We start from the raw sequence: 22,607 nt of genomic DNA, 5'->3' as shown, positions 1-22,607 counted from the left end.
TCCTGAGCAGCTGGAACTACAGGCTCGTGCCACCACACAGGCTAATTTAAAAAAATTTTTTGATAGAGATGGGTCTCCCTATGTTGCCCAGGCTGGTATCAAACTCCTGGTCTCAGGTGATCCTCTCGCCTCCCAACGTGTTGGGATTACAGGTTTGAGCCACTGCGCCTGGCCCCTAGTTCTCTTAATACTGCCGTTCTTTTATTGGAAACATAGTACCTGTGTGTAGAAAAACATCAATCAGGACAGAATGAAAAGCAAGAATCACTCCCGCCTGGACCCCCAGTGCCCATCCTGAGATACGGCCACCTTTTAAGTTCCTTGACTCAGAAACGTTTCATGTGAGCCACAGTCATGCCAGGTCACCCCTTCCTTCCTATGGGAGGGAAGGCACTTGGCTTTCCTTGTGCTTCTCTTTACTTTTCTTTTTTTTTTGAGACGGAGTTTTTGCCGTGCTTCCCAGGCTGGAGTACAATGGCGCAATCTCAGCTCACTGCAACATCTGCCTCCTGGGTTCAAGCAATTCTCCTGCCTCAGCCTCCCAAGTAACTGGGATTACAGGTGCCTGCCACCACGCCCAGTTACTTTTTGTATTTTTAGTAGAGATGACATTTCACCATGTTGGCCAGACTGGTCTCAAACTCTTGACCTCGGGTGATCCACCCACCTTGGCCTCCCAAAGTGCTAGGATTACAGGCGTGAGCCACTGCGCCCGACCTCTTTACGTTCTTATTAGCATCCTATGGAGTCAAACTTCCCTTCCTATTTCATCAGCTCCTTGGAAAGAATGCAGTGGCTGGCCTGAACCAGGTGAATAACCAAGGGCTGACCCCGCTGCACCTGGCTTGCCAGCTGGGGAAGCAGGAGATGGTCCGCGTGCTGCTGCTGTGCAATGCTCGGTGCAACATCATGGGCCCCAATGGCTACCCCATCCACTCGGCCATGAAGTTCTCTCAGAAAGGGTAAGACCTCCCTCCCCACCGCATCTGCTGACCTGCTGGGCTCCAGCTCTCCTATCACCTGTCCCATGCCTGAGGCAAGCAGTGTCCACCATAGATCTTAGCATCTCCAACCTCACAGCAGAGGCCCCGGGTTCACAAGCCACAAGCCTCATTAGGCCAGCCTGGCCCGAAGAAAGTGCTCCGTCATTTTATTATGGGTAGGAATCTTGGTTCACAAGTTCAGCTGTGCAAGGAGGAGACTTTACAGTTTTACTGGCTGGGCGCAGTGGCTCACGCCTGTAATCCCAACACTTTGGGAGGCTGAGGCGGGCGGATCACCTGAGGTCGGGAGTTCGAGACCAGCCTGACCAACATGAATAAACCCCATCTCTACCAAAAATACAAAATTAGCTGGGCGTGGTGACGCATGCCTGTAATCCCAGCTACTTGGGAGGCTGAGGCAGGAGAATCAGTTGAACCTGGGAGGCGGAGGTTGCGGTGAGCTGAGATCACACCCTTGTAGTCCAGCCTGGGCAATAAGAGCAAAAGTCCATCTCAAAAAAAAAAAAAAAAAAATAGAAATAAATTTCTGTAATGCACCTTAATTCCTAGGAGTGAATCTACCTGTTCAAAACTGGAGACAACCAATTGTAGCCCTCTTTGGGTCTCCTCTCTCCAGCTCCCCTCCAGGTGGCACTCCAGTTCTGGAGTCTCATGCAACCCCAAGGCCCAGCTGGCCCCTCCTCTAACCCAGCCCAGCCTGGTCTGAACAGCCCCTGATGGCTTCAGTGCTCCTTGGTTTCTTGTGTGCCCAGCTCAAAGCCTGGGAAATGCTTGGTAAGGTGGCCGAGGGCCCATCCACCTAGATGCCTCTTTCCTTTCTGGCTGGTGGCACCACTGGGAGGCAGGTGCAGGCCCACGTTTTGGGAGCCTGGGAAATCCTGGTCTCAGGAAAATTATTTTCAAAAAGGTGGGGGATGAGATAAAAAGGATAAAAGAGATGAATATCTCAAGTCTCAAAATACTATCTAGGCTGGGTGCAGTGGCTCGCACCTGTAATCCCAGCACTTTGGGAGGCCGAGGTGGGTGAATCACCTAAAGTCAGGGGTTTGAGACCAGCCTAACCAATATGGTGAAACCCTGTCTCTACTAAAAATACAAAAATTAGCCGGGTGTGCTGGTGTGTGCCTGTAGTCCCAGCTACTCGGGAGGCTGAGACAGGAGAACTGCTTGAACCCAGGAGGCAAAGAAAGAAAGAAAAAATACTATCTAGAAGGAACAATATCTAGAGTGAATGAATGAGCCAGTGAGTCCTTAGATCCTGGCACTGTGCTAAAGCACTGGCCTCACCGAAATGAATACGCCACTCCAGGACAGGAGACAGCCCAGCCACCAAGAACCTCACAGGGCAGTGCCGGACAAGCAGTGAGAAGGCATGGGCGGGCAGCACTCAGGCGGAGAGACTGGCACTCGTGCCTGTCCTCGGGTTATTCCTTCCTCTGGGAGCTGCATCCACCTTGCTATCCCCATGGGGCACTGCTAGCCCTTCTAAGGGCTGGACCAAGCCTGGACAAACCCCCCTTTCCTTGAATCTCCCAAGCATAGCCAAAATGAGCTAGAACTTTCAGAAATACTTGACCAAACGGAGAAGATACCAACACCCCCAGCCCCGAAATCAGGTTCCCCAGTTGCAGGTGGTGACCTGATTGGACACCCGGTGACAGGTGATGCTCTTCTCTACCTAAAGGGCTGGCACATGACCCCACTCTTGCTTGGCTCCAGCCACCCTGAGCTGTCCTGGGCAGGAGCTGTAATTGACCAGTTTTCTGTCTCTTCAGACAACCTCAGCCCTCACCAGTCCCTCTCTGTCGCCACACAGGCCATCCTGGGTGGGTCCAGCGCCCCATCATATAAGACAATCTTTGCAAAGAAGACAAAGGAAGAGGCTCCTGCCTTGAGTGGAGCAGGGAGATCCCTTATCCACATGGCAGCCAGCACAGCCCTACTCCAAGATTCACACAGCCTCAGTGTTACTGACAAGTGGTTCCCTCACGGCTCAGACTAAGAGCCCCCTCGCTGTTTTTCTTTTTCTTTTCTTTAGTTTTTTTTTTTTTTTGAGACAGAGTTTCACTCTGTCACCTCAGGCTGGAATGCAATGGCATGATCTTGGCTCACTGCAACCTCTGCCTCCCAGGTTCAACCAATTCTCCTGCCTCAGCCTCCCGAGGAGCTGGGATTACAGGTGTGCACCACCATGCCCAGCTAATTTTTGTATTTTTAGTAGAGATGGGGTTTTACCATGTTGACCAGGCTAGTCTTGAGTTCCTGACCTCAGGTGCTCCACCCGCCTTGCCCTCCCAACATGCTGGAATTACAGGCATGAGCCACCATGTCTGGCCACCTCTGCTGTTTTTCAATGCAGCTGACCTTTCCCACAAAGCTGGGTTTGTGCCTGCGGTTCTCAGATGATTAACCCCCTGCTGGGGAAGGGAAACAGATAATCCCAGACAGTGAGATGGAGGCTGAGACTGAGGATGCCAGGGTTCTGCACTAGGAGCTCAGCGATGGCCGCTCAGGCAGCTGGAGTTCAGGGAAGGCTTGGGGGCAGCAGAGCTTAAGCCAAGCCATGGACCCCAGCTGGAGCTGGCCACTGGGGTGAAGACTTGGGGGGCTCCAGAAGGCCCAGGGAAAAAAGCTGCGCCTGACTCCACGTGCCTAGTGCTGAGCACCAAGCCCTGGCATAACAGCTGTAGGGAGCTGGGCAGCATAAATCCTGGGCCTGTGCTGGGCACCTCTAATAATGGAGAAGAGCAGCTGAACACTAGCGCTGTCCCAGCCACCGGCTTAACCTTCATGTGGGCTATTTTACTACAGCCCAGAGAGCCGATGTATTTTATTCCCCTTTTAAAGATGAGGGCCAAGTGTGGAGGCTCATGCCTCACTTTGGGAGGACTGAGCACTTTGGGAGGCTGAGGCAGGAGGAGGGCTTGAGCCCAGGAGTTGAGGCTACAGTGAGCTGTGATCATGCCATTGCCCTCCAGCCTGGGTGACAAAGGGAAATCCTGTCTCAAACAAACAAACGAACAAAAAACAGATGAGGAAACCAAGACTTAGAGAGATTAAGTAACTTGCTCAGAGTCAGGCAGTCAGTAAGTGCCAGACCTGGAAATTAAACCCATGTAGACTGTCCTGGTAATTGCACTAAAAAAAAAAATTTAAAAATTAAAAAATTTTAAAAAAAGCTTGATTGAGATATAGTTCCTATTCCATGCAATCCACCTATTGAAAGTACACAATGGTTCTGATATATTATGTTGGTTTTTTCAACTGTGGTAAATTATATATAACATAAAATTTGCCATTTTAACCACTTTTGTTTTTTGTTTTTTTGTTTTTGAGATGGAATTTCACTCTTGTTGCTCAGGCTGGAGTGCAATGGCGTGATCTTGGCTCACCACAACCTCCACCTCCTGGGTTCAAGTGATTCTCCTGCCTCAGCCTCCCGAGTGGTAGCTGGGATTACAGGCATGCACCACCACGCCCAGCTAATTTTGTATTTTTTAGTAGAGACTGAGTTTCTCCATGTTGGTCAGGCTGGTCTCGAACTCCCGACCTCAGGTGATCCACCCACCTCAGCCTTCCAAAGTGCTGGGATTACAGGCGTGAACCACCACACCTGGCCCATTGTAACCACTTTTAAGTACACACTTCAGTGGTTTTAGTCACATTTACAATGTTGTCCAACCATCACCCCTATTTCTTTTTTTTTTTTTTTTTTTTTTTTTTTTTTTTTGAGGAGGAGTCTCGCTCTGTCGCCCAGGCTGGAGTGCAGTGGCGTGATCTCGGCTCACTGCAAGCTTCGCCTCCCGGGTTTACGCCATTCTCCCGCCTCAGCCTCCGTATCACCCCTATTTCTAAAACCTTTCTTATCACCTCAAACAGAAACTCTGTAACCATTGATAACTCCCTGTTCTCTGCTCCCCACAGCCCCTGATAACCTCCCATATCCTGTCTGTCTCTCAGAACTTGCCTGTTCTAGAACCTCATATCAGTGAAATCATACAGTATTTGTCCTTTTGTGCCAGGCTTATTTCACTTAGCATGATGTCTTCAAGGTTCATCCATGTTGTAGCACGTATCAGAATTTCCTTTCTTTTTAAGGCGGAACACTATTTTGTTTATCCGTTCAGTCCTTCACTGATAGACGCCTGGGTTGTTTCCACCTTTTGTCTGTTGTGAAGAATGCTGCTATGTACATGGGCCTGCAAACGTCTATTCAAGTCCCTGTGTTCCGTCCTTTGATACTCCCGACCTCAGGTGATCCGCCCGCCTCAGCCTCCCAAAGTGTTGGGATTACAGGCGTGAGCCACTGCGCCCAGCCAGATAGATTGTAAAGTCTCCTCCTTGCACAGCTGAACTTGTGAACCGAGATTCCTACCCATAATAAAATGACGGAGCACTTTCTTCGGGCCAGGCCGGCCTAATGAGGCTTGTGAACCTGAGGCCTCTGCTCTGAGGCTGGAAGTGCTAAGATCTATGGTGGACACTGCTTGCCTCAGGCACTGAGTAGAAAGCAATTGTGCTCTTTCCCCCTCTGTCATACTGCTTCCTATAGCATGCAGGTCACTGTGTGGCTCACTGACAGTGTGGTAAGGAGGTGGAGGGTGGCTGTGTGCCAGGCACAGAACTGAACTCTGAAATGCCTGGTCTTCCTGGGGCTTGACTTCAAGCCCGTGTGACTCTAAAGCCAGCACCAGGGAGGGTGATCATTGCCGGTGGCAGTCATCAGGAAGGCTTCCTGGAGGAGGAGGTTAGTTGTGCCTTGAGGGGCTCAGTACAGCCTTAACATACCATGGTAAGTGTGCTGGTTGGGTTTGCTAAGCTTGGTTTGCAGTGATGCTCTCTATAAGCAGTAGATGAAGCTCCAAGTCCTGGCTTCATTCCACACCATGCAGACCCCAGTCTTTGCTCACCAGCCGGGTCTCCTGTGTCCCCAGGTGTGCGGAGATGATCATCAGCATGGACAGCAGCCAGATCCACAGCAAAGACCCCCGTTACGGAGCCAGCCCCCTCCACTGGGCCAAGAACGCAGAGGTGAGTGGAGCCTGAGGTGGGTGGGGCAGGGGGCCGGGCCCTGCAGGTCCTCAGGGCCCGCAGGAGGCAGGTTCCCGAGAGGACCCTGAGGCTAGCACTTGGGGGCTGACCTTGCTGTGGGTCTGCGGGCAGAGAAGTCCACGAAGAGCTGGGATCCTGGCAGGGCTCTGCTGCTCTCTGGCTGGGCGGTGGTATCCGCCCTGTGCCTCAGTTTCCTCATCCATGAATTCTGCTTTGGAGATGTGGTGAAGTCAGCGAGGTGGTGAAGTCAGCGAGGTAGTGCGTGACAAAACTCGGCACAAATTGTAAAGTACTTCCCAAATAGAAGGTGGCGTGATGATGATTGTATTATTAGGGTTCTCTAGAGGGCCAGAATTAATAGGAGATATGTATATCTAAAGAGGGGTTTATTAAGGAGCATTAACTCACATGATCACAGGGTCCTACGATAGGTCACCTGCAAGCTGAAGAGCAAGGAAGCCAGTCCAAGTCCCAAAGCTGAAGGACTTGGAGTCCGATGTTCGAAGGCAGGAAGCATCCAGCACGGGAGAAAGATGTAGGCTGGGAGGCTAAGCCAGTCTGGCCTTTTCCCATTTTTCTGCCTGCTTTATATTCTGGCTGCACTGGCAGCTGATTAGATGGTGCCCACCCAGATTAAGGGTAGGTCTGCCTTTCCCAGGCCACTGACTCTCCGTTGGCAGCACCATCAGACACACCTGGGATCAATACTTTACATCCTTCAATCCAGTCAAGTTGGCACTCATGAACCATCACGATGGTGATGGTGGTGGTGGTGGTGGTGGTGCTGGGTCTAGCTGCACACACAGGGCCTGGCTGGGCATCTCCTCTGAGGTCGTCCCCTAAGCTAAGCTCTATCCTCCTGGGAGGATGGAGGCCTCTGGTCTCATCACCAGAAAGCACAGCTCGACAGGGCACGGGATGGCCCAGAGTTCATGGCCTACTTCTCAATGTGATGGGCCAGGAGGGAGAGCACTGCCAGTCTCAGGGGTACCTCTGCGTTCCAGGAACTGGACACCGAGTCAGGCCCTTCCATATAGGTTTGGTCACTCATTGTCATCACATGCTATGAGGTGGAGACTTGAATTCCCATCTTCACAGAAGAGAAACCTGAGATGCACATGGCTATAGTGACCCGTCCAAGTGCAGGCAGCTGGGATGAGTGGAGCTGGGCTTTGGGCTTAGGTCTGTGACTCCAAAGCCAGGCTCCCCTCCCTGGTCCCAAGGTTCTCCCAGGGGTGTGCACTGCCAAGGCCCCATGAGAGGTGATACCTTTGCAGAGTCCCAGGGAGGGATGCAGGGAGCGGGATGCTTCAGGACAGGCCCCAGAGGAACCTTTACAAGGAGAGATGGGTTCTGTTGGTGCTAGGAAAGGACCAGAAGCCTCTTAAAACAGTCAGCACATCTTTGGCTTTTTGTCCCTGGTCTTGGGATGCTGATGGTATGGGAGGCAGTCTAGGCCCCCCAGAACTGGGGCCTGCCCCTGGAGTCCCATTGCTAGTACTTTCCAACATCCCAGTACCTGTAGGCCTCTCAGAGAGGAAGTGGCAGTGCCCACGTGTCACGGGGTACGGCAGCTCCCCAGGTGCCTGTGCTAACTCGGCCTGACCGTCTCCCGCAGATGGCCCGCATGCTGCTGAAACGGGGCTGCAACGTGAACAGCACCAGCTCCGCGGGGAACACGGCCCTGCACGTGGCGGTGATGCGCAGCCGCCTCGACTGCGCCATAGTGCTGCTGACCCACGGGGCCAACGCGGATGCCCGCGGAGAGCATGGCAACACCCCGCTGCACCTGGCCATGTCGGTGAGCCCGGGACCGCGTGTCCTGCCCTGTGGGGCCCCGGTGGGGATGCAGAAGGGCTGTCCAGGCTGGAGCACTCCTCCCCCATTGTCTCCAGCCTATCCTCAGCTGCTCCAAATCATCTTCCCACCCACAGCTCAGTTCAGACCCTGACTCCTCCCTCAGGAAGCCCTCCAAGTCCCCCTCTCAGCCCAAAATAACGTCACCTCCTGTGTGCTTTGGTACCTTTTCCACCTGTGCCCCCATTTGGCACTTGCTTGGCGTGAGAGGGAAAAATGACAGCTCTGGCCACAGACTGGCCCTGGGCAAGCCATGTCACCTGTCAGCCTCCATTTTTCTCATCTGGAAAATGGTGGTGTCAATACTTACCTGGAAGAGTTGTGGAAAAGTAACGGTGGACACTTGGTCACTCTCTACAGAATATCTAAGTGACACACACACTACCTGGCCCGAGTGAGCATCCTGCTTCCCTTCACTGGTCCGCATATTGCTCTCATCTCCCCTGAGAGGCTGTAAAATCCTGGCAGGCAAAGCCTGAGTCTGCTGCCCAGCAGCCTGTGGCAGGTGCCAGGCACCTTTGTTAGTTTATTATAGAACACAGTTCCATGCCCTCAAAGCCCTTACTGTCTCGTTAGACAACTAGAGTATGAACATACTAAACCTAGCAGAGGAGGACGTTATTATGTTACAGACACGTGTGTGCACGTATTCTTTTTTATTGAGATAGAGCCTTACACTGTCGCCCAGGCTGGAGTGCAGTGGCACGATCTTGGCTCACCACAATCTCCGCTTCCCAGGTTCAAGTGATTCTCCTGCCTTAGCCTCCTGAGTAGCTGGGACTACAGACACGCACCACCATGCCCAGCTAATTTTTGTATTTTTAGTAGAGACAGGGTTTCACTGTGTTGGCCAGGCTGGTCTCGAACTCCTGACCTCATGATCCACCCTCCTTGGCACCCCAAAGTGCTGGGATTACAGGCATGAGCCACTGCTCCCGACTGTGTGCACATATTCTATAGCAATACGATATGTACATAAGTCTGTTTACTGAGTCTCAGTGACGGAACATGAGAGACCCGTGGGACTCTAAAAGAAGTCGATTAAGGATACATTCAGGGACATCCTGTTTTATACCAAAGGTCAAAACTTGGAAGAGATGTTGTTGCCCAAAAGGCTGAAACTATAAATACTTTCATTTTTGAAACTGGAGCTTTTTAGCATGGGGTGGGCCCTTGGAATGATCTAGTTCAGCAGTTCTCAAGTTTTTTGGCCTATTTGGTCCCTTTATACTCTCAAAAATTATAGAGGATCACAAAGATTTTTTAATCACCCGGATTTTCTTTATATTTACCATATTAGAAATTTAAAGTGTGAAATTTTCAAAATATTAATTCATTTAAAAATAATAATAAATATTTACACCTACTGTGTACCCACAAAAATTAAAATTAAATTAAAAAAAAAAACTTTAAAAATAACTGGCCTGGTGCAGTGGCTCGTGTACACCTATAATCCCAGCAATTTGGGAGGCTGAGATGGGCAGATCACCTGAGGCCAGGAGTTCGAAACCAGCCTGGCCAACATGGTGAAACCCCATCTCTACTAAAACCACAAAATTAGCTGGGCATGAGACCTCTGAAGGGGCATCATGTTTTCACAGGGGTCCCCAGGTCTTACTTTAAGAACTGCTGATATACTTTGGTCATCTTCATACTATCTTCACAGTTTTTGGCATATTCATCAACCACCTTTACAATTATGTACTTAATCACCTCTTTAAATTGGCTTACTTTTATTTATTTATTTATTTAGAGACAGAGTTTCGCTCTTGTTGCCAGGCTGGAGTACAATGGCGTGATCTCGGCTTACCGCAACCTCTGCCTGGCGGGTTCAGCAATTCTCCTGCCTCAGCTTCCCAAGTAGCTGGGGTTACAGGTATGTGCCACCACGCCTGGCTAATTTTATATTTTTAGTAGAGACAGGGTTTTTCCATGTTGGTCAGGCTGGTCTCGAACTCCCAATCTTAGGTGATCCACCCGCCTCACCTCACACTGCTGGGATTACAGGTGTGAGTCACCACGCCCAGCCTGGCTTACTTTTAAACTGACTTAAATTTATTTTGAGAGAAATGTTTTATCACTACCATAAATGGCCATCCATCCATGCAGTGCCAACCGTAAAAGGTAACCAAGGCCGGGGTCGGTGGTTCACACCTGTAATCCCAGCACTTTGGGAGGCCGAAGTGGGTGAATCACGAGGTCAGGAGTTCAAGACCAGCCTGGCCAACATGGTGAAACCCCGTCTCTACTAAAAATACAAAAAATTAGCTGGGCGTAGTGGTGGGCGCCTGTAATCCCAGCTACTCCGGAGGCTGAGGCAGGAGAATTGCTTGAACCTGGGAGGCAGAGGTTGCAGTGAGCTGAGATCACACCACTGCACTCTGGCCTGGGTGAGAGTGAGACTCCGTCTCAAAAAAAAAAAAAAAAAGGTAACAACAACAAATCACAGTTAATGCTGAAAACACACACATACCTATAGCCATAGAAGTCCTAATAGAACATTCTAATAGAAGAACTGTTTGGAAAACCCCATTCTAGACCCACAGCTTCATCTTCTAGGCAGGGAAATCAGGTCCTAAGAAGAGGGAGGTGACAAGACCAGAGCCCAGAGTTCCAGGTGGCCAGTGTGTCCTGTGAAACCATGCCATGCTCTGCGCCCCTGCCTGGCCTCCAGGTGTGGAAATGTGTGATGCCCTTTGCAGGGGCACTCCCCCGAAGGCTGTCATCAGGGGCACGTGTGCTCGGTCACCCCTCAGGGATGACACCCTGGACTGGGTGAGCAAGATGACCTTCCCTGCCTTCACCCACCCTCTCCTTGCTACTCCTGAAAGCCATCAGCAGCTGACCTACTGTGTCCCCATGGCTCCTGGGTCGGGGTCACAGATGCACTGCTTCCTTGGAAGCGGAGCTGGCAGAGCAGGGGCGAGTCACCCCTAGTTTCTGCCTGGGTTCTTACACCCTCCCCTGTGGGTGCTTTTAAACCTGTTTGTCAGGGCCCCAGCCATCAAATGGCAGACTTTGGACTCCCAGATTGACTGGGGTAGGGGTGAGGAGGGTTCCAGTGTCTCCCCGTGCTGAGGAGAGGCCTGCTGGGTGAGTTGACAGGTTGGGGCAGGCAGCCAAGGGTCCCTTTGCTCTTCACTTCCCTGAGCAGTTACACGTTTTACCCTCTCTCATCCCTGACAGAAAGACAACGTGGAGATGATCAAGGCCCTCATTGTGTTTGGAGCAGAAGTGGACACCCCGAATGACTTCGGGGAGACTCCTACATTCCTAGCCTCCAAGATCAGCAGACGTATGTGTTCTGCACTCTGGGGCCGGAGTGGGGCGAGGGTTGGGTGGATGCAGGGACTGAGGAGGGAAATCCCAGTCATCAGGCACCAGCATCCTGTGCTGACCTGCCCTGCTCAGAGCTGCCAGGAGCACCTGTTACTCTGAGAGGGGGCTACCTTACCCAAGCGCAAGGGCCCTGAGCAGTAGATGCAGGCCCACCAAGGGTCTTGCCATACCAGCATCCTCCTCCATGCAGCCCCGCTCCCACCCCAGGTGCTAAGACTCCCAGCAGGGGTGGGGACAGGAGAGCCAGCAGCAGCCCTCTTCCCCTACTGTTGGGGAATTCACTGATGGAACCACTGGCTAGAATGACCATAGGGTGCATGCACTATACTGCATGAGCACTGGGCATGCCTGTGTGGACAGGAGCGCATGGCCACATGCTGCACGCTCGCCCAGTGAGCCTTAGCTTCTGAGCTGGACAAAGCAGATCCTCCTCACCAGAGGCCTGGAGCCTGCTCTGGAGGGTTTCAGGAGCTGTGGGGGTCACTGATGGCACCAGTTTGTGTGTGCCAGTGCACACGTGTGTGTCTGCATGCACCGCATCTGTGGCCTCCTTTTCAGCAATCCCATCCATCAAATGGAGTAGGTGCCCACTAGCTGGCTCATTAGTCCCTTTGGAACCCTGAACTATCCACTTAGCATTTTTGAGAATCACTGAAAGTGGCTGTGGGAATCCTGCTTTCTCAGCTGGATTACAAGTAAAGAAGGAGTTCCCACAGTCATCAGGCAGGGTGACAGTGACCTCCTTCTCCCATGTCCTCCTTCCCTGACCTTAGGAAGCTGCTTGGGATGTACCAGCCTGGGAGCAGCACTCCCTGTCAGGGTGGGCTGAGGCCTCTGGAGCAGCCCACGTGCCCAGGGCCTGGTAGCTGGGACAGGACAGAGTGTGGAAACGAGGGGCCTCTCCTTTGCATGTTGACATCATTTCTGATCCTGTGCGGTCTCCCCTTCCCCAAACCATGACAAGTTGACACCAGGAAGGCGATCTTGACTCTGCTGAGAACCGTGGGGGCCGAATCCTGCTTCCCGCCCATCCACGGGGTTCCCGCGGAGCAGGGCTCTGCAGCGCCACATCACCCCTTCTCCCTGGAAAGAGCTCAGCCCCCACCGATCAGCCTAAACAACCTAGGTAGGCCTTGCCTCCCAGCTCCCGCTTCTCCAGCTGGTTCCCAGTCCCCTGGATCAGAGCAGGCCCCGCCAAAGCAATAGGGTCCCCAGGATGGAAGTCACTGAAGGGAGCAGGGGAGGATGGAGCCAGAGTTGTTAGCCTCCAGGCAGCCAGCAACCCACAGATCCCGGAGGCCTGGGGCATCCCTGGCTGATGTCCCACCCTCTATTGCCCCTGAGATGATGTGCCCTGAACACAGTCTCAGGCCTGGGCATTTCCAGTGGCACCCATAAGGTCGCTGCTGTCATTGCCCTCCTGTCCCCAGGGTGCTCAGGGTGGGCAGCGAGGAGTGCTGTCAGGGGACTGGGGGCCCAGGCCCTCTGGCTTCTCCTCTGTCACTCTGGCTTGACCTCTATCACACTGTTTGACTCTCAATTGGGCCTGAGACCTGTGTACCCCCTTCCTGGCCCCATGGTGACTTTCAGAAATTGAATGTGGCCAGGCAGCCAGCATCTGCCCCGGTACATCCTTGGTGCCCAGGGAGATACCCCCAGACTAGTCGGGATCCTTCTCTGGGCTTTCTGTGGGCTGGCCCACCCAGGGACCTCGATGGTTTGGGAGTGGGGTCCCCTGAAAAGAGGGCAGCCAGGAGCCAGTCCTTGGCAAGCCGGACTTTTAACTGTGGAGGCGGCAGCACCTCCAGCCAGGGTAGCCCGACCAAGTCTAGAGCTCTGGAGAGGCACCGTGACCACAGCCCCCAGTCCTTCTGGCTCCACCTCTCTCTCCCCTCCCAGGAACTCCTCCCTCCACCTCCCGTCTTTGTCTCTCAATTTTGCAGGCAGTCACCCAAGCCAGGCTGGATGGTGGGCCTGGGGTGCGGCGTCAGATGGGTAACGCCCTGGGCCCGGAGAGGCTGCCGAGCCTAGCCATGCGACATTGGGTCTAGCTGTCATTCCCTAACTTGTCCTTCCCAGCTGCACACACACCACACGCCCCTTCCCCTGCACCCCGTCCCTGGTGCTCTGTCCACGGCCTCTCTCGGCCACTCTCCTGCTTCCCTTGTTCACTCTGCAGCCATGTGCCCTGGGAAGGGGGAGACACCGCTTTGCAGCCATCGGTTCTGCTTTGCTGCTTCTAGACTCTGCGCAGTGGTGGGGGGCTGTCAGAGTTGGGGTCACACAGTCTGCTGCGCCAAGCACCCAGGGACTGGGCTGCTTGTCAGGAGGGGCAGCTAGTCAATTGGGTGGACATGGGGCAGGCCTTGGTCACAAAGGAAGACGTGGACAGAGTGGATGGTGGGCCTGATCCCGGAGGCCACTGGGATTTCCAGACCTGGGAATCAGGACAAGGGATGTCTCCCTTCATCCATGAACTTAAACCCCGAGGAACGTCCTGACTCGGCCTTTTGACTAAATGACCTTGGGCGAATCACGGACCCTCTTAGAGCCTCACCTGTCAATAGGGAATAAGAATTCTTAGGCCCCAGGTGGTTATCAGCAGCATCGGCTCTGATGCAAGAAGCAGCACTTTGTCTGAAGAGGACACGCAAGGGTATTCATGCCTCAGGGTTTCAAGAGGAAGAGATTGAGGGGAACCTGGGAGCTGGCTGGGCAGGGTGGGGAGCCCTTCCCAGAGCAGTGGGTCCCCTTTTGCACTCCAGCCCGTTTCTCTCCTGTGGCCTCTGGCTCAGCTTTCTCCTGGGACAGAGTCCTACCTGGGGGGAAGGAACAGATGACTGGGGAGTGGGGTGAGGGCGTGGCCATGGTCAGGCACAGCCCAGGTTTGATCTAGGGACCCTGGGGTGGCAGGACTTGGGGACCCGCCTGTCCACAGCATGCCGTGCTCTGCCTCACAGAACTGCAGGATCTCATGCACATCTCGCGGGCCCGGAAGCCAGCGTTCATCCTGGGCTCCATGAGGGACGAGAAGCGGATGTAAGTGGATTGAGAGTCAGGGGCAGAAAGGGGAATGTGTGCGCTTTCCTACCCCTCACCCGCCCGCTGTCGTGGGTTCAAGGCTTTTTAACTCTACACCCCCACAGCCGGCGAGATGGCTCTGCTCCTAGTCGTCTAGTTCTCAGCAGAGACAGAACTCACTCTGGGGACCAGCCCAGGGTGCCAGGCTTGGATTCAGTGGGGCTGGCGCAGTGTTCTGGCCTCCCTCCCTGACCTCCTCGAGCCATGAGTGGATGGTGGGGCTGATCCCGGAGGTCACTGGAGATGCCCGGGTTCCCCCTGGGGAGATCTCAGCAGCTGCTTCCTGCTGCTCCTACCGGCTTCCTTAACCACCTCCCTCTGCAGAATAGTGGAGTGGGCTGCCTTCCCCAGCACCTGCTGTATACTCAGGCCCATTTTAAGAGGTGGGCCTGGGTGACAGGATGCAAAGAGACAATGCTCAGGCCTTGCCCTTCAGGCATGATCCCGGGTGCTTGGAATCAATGCCAGCTGGCACGGCAAGGTACCAGGACAAATGCGTTTCCAGCTACTGCTGTCGCCACCTCCCTTTATTGCTGTGGTTGATTCATTTATTCAGTATTAGTCTCTCATGTTCCTAACAACCTTCCCAGGGAGGAATTAGTAACCTTGTTTCGCAGGTGCAGAGCCTGAGCCCCCGAGAGGTTACGTGACTTGCTCAAGGTCACACAGAGTGAGTGTCAGGGTGGCGACTCACACCCGGGTCTTCCGAACCCACGTCCTTTGTGCTACCCCAGGCTCTCTATGGGTTCTCTGTGGACTCCATACCTAGTGCCAGTGCCCTGCAGGGAAAGCTGTCTTCTCAGAATCAGAGGCAGCTCCACTCCCAGGGCCAGGCAGTGATTGTGCAGCTCTGTGGGTCCTCACACGTCGCACTCACTTCCATGCGACCCTGTTATGTGCCCTGGAGGTGCCCCTGCCCTATCATCATTCCCTCCCCTGTGCCCCCTGCATGCTTGTGCACACACGCACACAGGTATACATGCATGCACATGCACATGCATGCATGCCCACATGCAAACACATGGACACGCATGCACACACGCATGCATGTACACACACATGCATGTACACACACACATACACACACCTGTGCAGGGGCTGAGGTGAGGCAGCTGTACCTGAGGGAGGACCCACATTTCCCAAGGGAGGAGAAGCAGATTCCCCAGATTCTGGAGCCCCAGAACCCTCCCTGGAGCGGGGCCAAGGTGAGAGTCCGGAGACCCCTCAGTACCTCCCCACTTGGGCCTTCCAGGCTACAGAGCCCTGCGCCCTCTCGGTTCGTCTCTGTCGCCAGCCCCACATCTTCAGGAGTCTTGCTTGTTTGCTTTGGCCTCCAGCAGCAGCATAGCCTCCCCTGCCACCTCTGGACTTACTAGGGGGCTGGGTACCTGGTCCAGGAAAAGACCCCCAGAGGTGGGACCCGGGCCTCCTCCATTTATCAGCCCTCTTGGGCACCTCCTGCATCCCCTTGACACACAGTGCTGTGCAGAGCAGAGGTGGCCTCTGCTCTGGTGGAGCTTCCGGGTCAGCGCAGGAGAAAGTAAAAGAAAGATTGCGAATGGAATGGAAGCAGCCTCCACCAGGAAGTGGAGCAGGCGGGCCGTGCGGGAGGGTCCCGATGGCGTCAGGGCAGGCTTCTCTCAGGCAGTGACATTCAAGCTGAGATGGGAAGATGAGAAGATCAGAGGAAGGTTCCAGGCTGAACCGACCACAAAGGCGTTCCCCCAGGGCATGGCCAGTGAGGACAGGCAGGATGTGGGGAGACATGTCAGCGCGCTCTGGAGAGCACGTGACTCAAGAGGCAGCAGACCTGGGTCCAGGTCGAGTCCACATCCATGTGACTTGATTCCCGTCACCTAACTTCTGAGCGACACTCCCTCCTTCACTCAAAAATATGCACAGAGAGCAGGCGCAGTGGCTCCTGCCTGTAGTCCCAGCTACTCGGGAGTCTGAGGTGGGAGGATCACTTGAGCCCAGAAGGTTGAAGCTGCAGTGAACTGTGATTGTGCCACTGCACACCAGCCTGGGTGACAGAGGGAGACCTGTCTCAATCAATCAATCAATAAGGCCGGGCACGGTGGCTTGCCCCTGTAATCCCAGCACTTTGGGAGGCCAAGGCAGGTGGATCACTTGAGGTTGGGAGTTCAAGACCAGCCTGGCCAACATGGAGAAACCCCGTCTCTACTAAAAATACAAAATTAGCTGGGTGTAGTGGCGGGCGCCTGTGATCCTAGCTACTTGGGAGGCTGAGGCAGGAGAATCGCTTGAACCCAGGAGGTGGAGGTTGTGGTAAGCCGAGATCACGTTATTGCACTCCAGCCTGGGCAAAAAGAGTGAAACTCCATCCCTGAATAAATAAATAAATAAGCACAGGGATGTCAGGAAGGGTCTACCTCAGAGGCATTTGGGACAATGACATGAGCTAATAATGCTGGTGGCAACCCTCCCACAGCCCCTGACATGAACCTCTTCCTTCCTCCCTGCCTCCTCTTCCCCTGCTTCTCCCACCTTGTGTGGAGGACCCTGACACCCACTTACTGCCCATTCCTGGCCTGGCTGTAGGGCCCGGCCCCTCCTCCGCCAGCCTTGTTTAATTCCAACAGACTTTATCAGGCATCTGCTTTGGGTCAGGCCTGATACTGACCAAAATCAGGTGTCCCAAGTTGGGGAGACTGGCCCAGAGCCTGCTGGGATGGTGCCTGATCAGTGAGACCACCGCCGGCCTTCCTTTCCCTTTCTCTGTTGCACTCTCCAGCCCCTGAAATACTAGACGTTTGTTCCTTTACCGCCCTCACCCCCACCCTCACTGTCCTGCATAGGACAGAAGTTCCTCGGGTCTGTCTGGGTCTGTCTGCCAGGGCACAGCTGCAGGGGACAAGGGCTGTGAGGGCGGATGTAAAGTGCCGGGCTGTGGCCGGACCTTCCTCTCTCCCACTGCTGTTCCCACTGCAGCCACGACCACCTGCTGTGCCTGGACGGAGGAGGAGTGAAAGGCCTCATCATCATTCAGCTCCTCATCGCCATCGAGAAGGCCTCGGGTGTGGCCACCAAGGACCTGTTTGACTGGGTGGCGGGCACCAGCACTGGAGGCATCCTGGCCCTGGCCATTCTGCACGGTGAGGGCGGCCCCTGGGGATGGGGCCAGGTGGGGCTGAGGCCTGTCCTCAAGGAGGCTGAGTTCGTTTTCAGGGCTTTGCAAAAAGAGAGTGGAGGGGTAGGGGAGGGCTATAAGCCCTTTGTGGAGGCAGGGGTGGGGGCTGCAGGGACTGGGGTCCCAGGCTGGAGGGAGAAGGGCTGGGCACATGGGCTTAGGTTTGGGGATCCCCCACCCTCTGGCCACAGAGGGTAGAGCTGGCTGTGAAATTTCAGCATAGGAAGCATTTTCTGTCAATTACCTTAACCCCTCCTCCCCTTACCCCTGCAAAACAGGCACCAGGGACCACACAGCCTGCACATAAGGAATCCCGTTCCCAGGGTGCACGCAGCAGGCAGTCTCAGAAATGAGGAGCCACTGAGCCTCAGGATGCCAGAGCCCTCGCCTGCACACTTCATTTTTACTGGGAAATTTTATTGAAATTAAGTCCCCAGGCCGGGAGGGATGACCTGAAGTCACATAGCTCATCCATGGGGTCGCTGGGCTGGAGCGCAGTCCCCTAGACTCCCAGCCTGGCACTTCCCAGGCCACAGGCCACTGTGTAGTCTCCTTTCATTGCCACTTTGCAAAGATGCCTAGCTTGCTGGACAGATAGCCAGGTGGCCAGTGTTGTGATGGCTCCTCTCTGGAGCTGTCTGAGCTTCTAGGTGCTGACAGGTGGGGAGGGGCACTCCTAGATCAGGGTCCTCAGCTCCCCCCAACCTCCTGGGCATTGTCCTGGGACTCAACATCTCTGACTGGCGCCCCTGCCCCTGTGCTGGTCAGATTCCATTTTTCTCCAGAGTGCCCCCACATGTGGATCCTGGTCATGCAAAGTCTTGGAGGTGCCAGGGGAGGACTCCCCACCCTGGGGTGGGTATCAGGGTCTCTGGGCCAGGCCGGTGTTGGATGCTAGGGATGCAGAGCTGAGGCAGGCATACCCCCAGCCTCAGGAGCAGGGGGCTCAGGCAGTTCAGGAGGTGCTGGGGACAGAGTCCCATGGATGGAGGAGAAGAGTCATCTGTCAAGTTGCCGGGACTTTAGTGTCCACAGCAGTTTCTTGACTGGTATTTCATTTCCTTTTGGTGATTCTCACCATAGCCCTGCAAGATGAGCAGATGGGGAAACTGAGAACCAGAGAGGATCGCCCAGTGAATTGGGCAGTCAGGACTGGGTCTCCAGCTGTGCACCCAGCTCTCTCCCCCGGGCTCAGGGTCCTAGCATCCCCTCTCTGGTCTTCCATAGGGTCCAAGGGCGGGCACAAGGTCTGGGCAGGCAGAGTGGATAGAGTCCTAGCTTCTCCACAAGGGCCACATCCTTCTTCAGGGACCATTTCTTCCCCATCCAGGGTCTTCCCCATCCAGGGTCTTGAGACCTTCCCACAAAGTCTGAGCAGGCAGAGTGGGCAGAGCCCCAGCTTCCTCTCCAAAAGGACCACGTCCTTCTTCAGGGACCGTTTCTTCCCCATCCATCCCCCTGGGGAATTTGAGAGGTGTCCTGGCTGACCCTTTGGTGGGCAGATGCCCTCATTTCAGCTGCCCTCTGCTTGTGCATCCCGGGTCCTGGGGAACTCACTGCCTCACTGGGGAGGTGGGGCAGCTTCTCCTTCCTAGAGGTGCAGCTGGCCCCTTGGCCCTGTCTGTTCTGAAGGCTCAAAGGACAGGGCTGTTCCTTGTTTCCTGTGACAAAACCAGGTGGGTCTAACTTTTATAAGCTTTTACTCTTCAGGGGCTCTTCTTTAAGGAAAATAATACAAAATCAAGAATACAAAATGAGGTGCAGAGCCTTGGGCTGCTGAAGCGAGGCTTCAGTGGTTTTTGAGTCTCTCTGTCACCCAGGCTGGAGTGCAGTGGTGCATCTCAACTCACTGCAACCTCCGCTCCCGGGTTCACGTGATTCTCCTGCCTCAGCCTCCCGAGCAGCTGGGATTACAGGCTCCTGCCACCACACCTGGTTAATTTTTGTATTTTTAGTAGAGACGGGGTTTCACCACGTTAGGCAGGCTGGTCTCAAACTCTTGACCTCAAGTGATCCACCTGCCTCAGCCTCCCAAAGTGCAGGGATTACAGGCGTGAGCCACCATGCCCAGCCGGAAGGGGGCTTCTCTCTGTCCGGAATGTTGCAAAGGAAGGGCCCAGAATGTGGGTTTGCTTAGGCCTGGGTAAATCCGCTTCTTCCTGCCGCCTCCTGCGCTCAGGCCCTCTGCAGGCTGTTCTCTGGGAGCCCTGCGTGTGGCCATTGCATCTCCCCACCTCCGACCCCCTTATTCCTAGGTAAGTCCATGGCCTACATGCGTGGCGTGTACTTTCGCATGAAGGATGAGGTGTTCCGGGGCTCCAGGCCCTACGAGTCAGGGCCCCTGGAGGAATTCCTGAAGCGGGAATTTGGGGAGCACACCAAGATGACGGACGTCAAGAAACCCAAGTAAGCCTGGCGCACTGGGGCCGTGACCGCAGCTGTGCCCACTGTGGCTGTTCCCTGGGGACAGAGGGCTCCCTGTCCTGCTGGGGGAGGGGGAAGAGCGCCCCATGCTTGAGGGCAGCAGAGGGAACCCCCCCTTCCCAGGGAGGCAGAGGGCCTGGCTCTGTCCTGCCTGGCCAAGGGTCTGGGACTTGCCTGGAAAGAGCCTGGGCCACCCTTCTCTGAGACCACCTGGGCAGAGGCTGGGTTTTTGCTACCCAGGCAAAAAGAACCCACTGGCCTTTCAAATGACACGGCTAAATATTTTCTCACATTTCAGACAGCACTTGCTCCCTGGATCAGACTACTAGGTTATAATCAGAGGGCTTCAGTCCTGCCTTTAATTTAAGGTCTATGAGACTTGAACTAATTTAAGTCAGACTAAAGGAGAAAGTCACATTTCCAGGAAGCATTTGTTTGGGAGGCCCAAATCCTAGGACTAAGCAATGCATCCCATTTGGGGCCGGATGAAAGGTGTGTTCCAGGAGGAGTGTTTTGAGCATTTCTGAGTGATTTTTTTCATATTCTGAAAGTGAGTCTCGCCCAGTCTTAGGGGCTCGGCATCTCGTCTGTGGGCTTCCCTAGGGTCCAAGGCCAGGGACCTTAAATCTTTTTTCCCACTCTGTGGCTTGTCTTTTTGCTCTGTGGTGTTTCTAGGTTTATTTTTATTTTTTTCATTTTTTTGGTGGGCCCATGTTCTTAATGGGGTAGATAATATTTATAAATATTTTTCTTCTTGTAGTCTGTGATTTTTTCCTTTCTTTCTTTTTTTTGAAAAAGGGTCTTGCTTTGGGGCCCAGGCTGGAGTATATTGCCATGAACACGGCTTACTGCGGCCTCGACCTCCTGGGCTCAAGCAGTCCTCCCATCTCAGCCTCCTGAGTAGCTGAGACTACTGGCATGTGCCAACACATGTGTTTTTTGTAGAGATGGGGTTTCACCATGTTGCCCAGGCTAGTCTTGAACTCCTGAGCTCAGGTGACCCTCCTGCCTCGGCCTCCCGTGACAGGCGTCAGCCACCGTGCCCAGCCTAGTTTGTGCTTGTTATGTCTCGTTCACGAGCCCCTTTGCTGCTCCCCAGGCAGCGTACGGTTCTCCTGTGTCAAGCTGGAAAGCTCTCTAGATCTGCCTTTTACATTGAGATCTTTTATCAACCTGGAATTGATTTTTGTATGAGGGTGAAGTCCAAGATCCAATTTAATGTTTTCCACATGATTGGCTGATTGGCCAATTTTCCCAGCCCCATCTGTGAAGTCTGTCCTTTGCTCCGCTTCCTCGGCAGTGGGTCAAGCGTCCCTCTGTGCTTGGATCTGCTCCAGGCTGTGTTCTGTTCCACTGGTTGGAAAGCTGTCCCTGTGCCCGGACCACAGAGCATAAATGACTACAGCTGTGTGGTGAGTCCTGGTGTCTGGACGGCAGATCCTCCACCTTGGCCTTCTTCAACAACATCATGGCTATTCTTGGGGGCAGTAGAGAAAAGTGGATACGAGCATTGACCCTGAAGTTTCTACCTCTTCTCAAAAGTAGGAATATGCCAGGCATGGTGGCTCAAGCCTGTAATCCCAGCTCTTTGGGAGGCTGAGGCAGAAGGATCACTTGAGGCCAGGAGTTCGAGACCAGCCTGGGCAACATAGTGAGACCCTCATCTCTACAACAAAATTAAAACTAACAGGTAGCTGGGCATGGTGGCATTATGGCTGTAGTCCCAGCTACTTGAGAGGCTGAGGTGGAAGGATCACTTGAGCCCTGGAGGCTGAGGCTACAGTGATCTGTGATCCCATCACTGCTCTCCAGCCTGGGCAATAGAGTGAGACCCTGCCTTAAAACACACCACACACACACACACACACACACACACAAGCTATAAAAAGAAAAATATTTATAAATTCTACTCCATTAAAAACATGGTTCCACCCAAATAAATAAATACAACAAAAACACCATAAAGGGAGTAAAAAGACAAGCCACAGAGTAGGAGAAAAGGGCCGGGTGCGGTGGCTCACACCTGTAATCCCAGCACTTTGGGAGGCTGAGGCAGGTGAATCACGAGGTCAAGAATTCAAGACCAGCCTGACCAAGATGGTGAAACCCCATCTCTACTAAAAATACAAAAATTAGCCAGGTGCAGTGGCAGGTGCCTGTAATCCCAGCTACTCGGGAGGCTGAGGCAGGAGAATTGCTTGAACCTAGTGGGTAGAGGTTGCAGTGAGCTGAGATCGTGCCACTGTACTCTAGCCTGGGCGACAGTGATACTCCATCTCAAAAAAAAAAAAAAGAAAAGAAAAAACCCAAAAAAACAGAGTAGGATAAAAGATTTCAAATCCATACATCCATCAAAGGACTCATTTTCAAAATATGAAAAGATCATTCAGAAATGCTCAAAATAGTAACCACCATTTTGCTTTCTCTTCCTATGAGTTTGACTACTCCAGGTACTGTTAAGTAAAATTTGTGGGGGATAATTGATTTGGACCAGGATTCTGTACCAGGCCCAACAGACCAAACCAATATGGAGTCACTCATGCCAAGTGAACCTAGTTAGCTTAGGCATATACCCATGTAACAAATAGCTGAGTTCTGGTTAGCTACAACAGCTGAGCTTTAATCAATCCTAGATAGCCACCTGATTCAAACAAGGCACACCGATTAAGTTCCACACCTCACTTTGGTTTTCAGCCCAT

The 22,607-nt window shown here is 53.6% G+C and overlaps 1 protein-coding gene across 8 annotated transcripts in view; it reads left to right on the top strand.

Annotated features, from left to right (window-relative positions):
* The window catches only part of PLA2G6 (phospholipase A2 group VI), a 67,633-nt gene that overhangs the window by 38,556 nt on the left and 6,470 nt on the right, over nt 1-22,607 (top strand). For 5 of the 8 annotated variants that reach the window (XM_033189242.1, XM_033189232.1, XM_033189274.1 and 2 more), the window contains 8 exons: nt 775-962; nt 5,939-6,035; nt 7,675-7,857; nt 11,100-11,208; nt 12,217-12,378; nt 14,213-14,291; nt 17,286-17,449; nt 19,740-19,890. In XM_033189242.1, coding sequence (XP_033045133.1) covers nt 775-962; nt 5,939-6,035; nt 7,675-7,857; nt 11,100-11,208; nt 12,217-12,378; nt 14,213-14,291; nt 17,286-17,449; nt 19,740-19,890 — 1,133 coding nt within the window. The remainder of the gene's footprint in view (nt 1-774; nt 963-5,938; nt 6,036-7,674; nt 7,858-11,099; nt 11,209-12,216; nt 12,379-14,212; nt 14,292-17,285; nt 17,450-19,739; nt 19,891-22,607) is intronic. The other 3 variants (XM_033189266.1, XM_033189256.1, XM_033189285.1) reach the window with 2 other exon arrangements.

Source organism: Trachypithecus francoisi, unplaced genomic scaffold, assembly GCF_009764315.1.
Source record: "Trachypithecus francoisi isolate TF-2019V2 unplaced genomic scaffold, Tfra_2.0 Contig01580, whole genome shotgun sequence".
NCBI lineage: Eukaryota > Metazoa > Chordata > Mammalia > Primates > Cercopithecidae > Trachypithecus > Trachypithecus francoisi.
The sequence above is the reverse complement of the archived record's forward strand: the minus strand, read 5'-3'. Positions and strand labels throughout refer to the sequence as shown.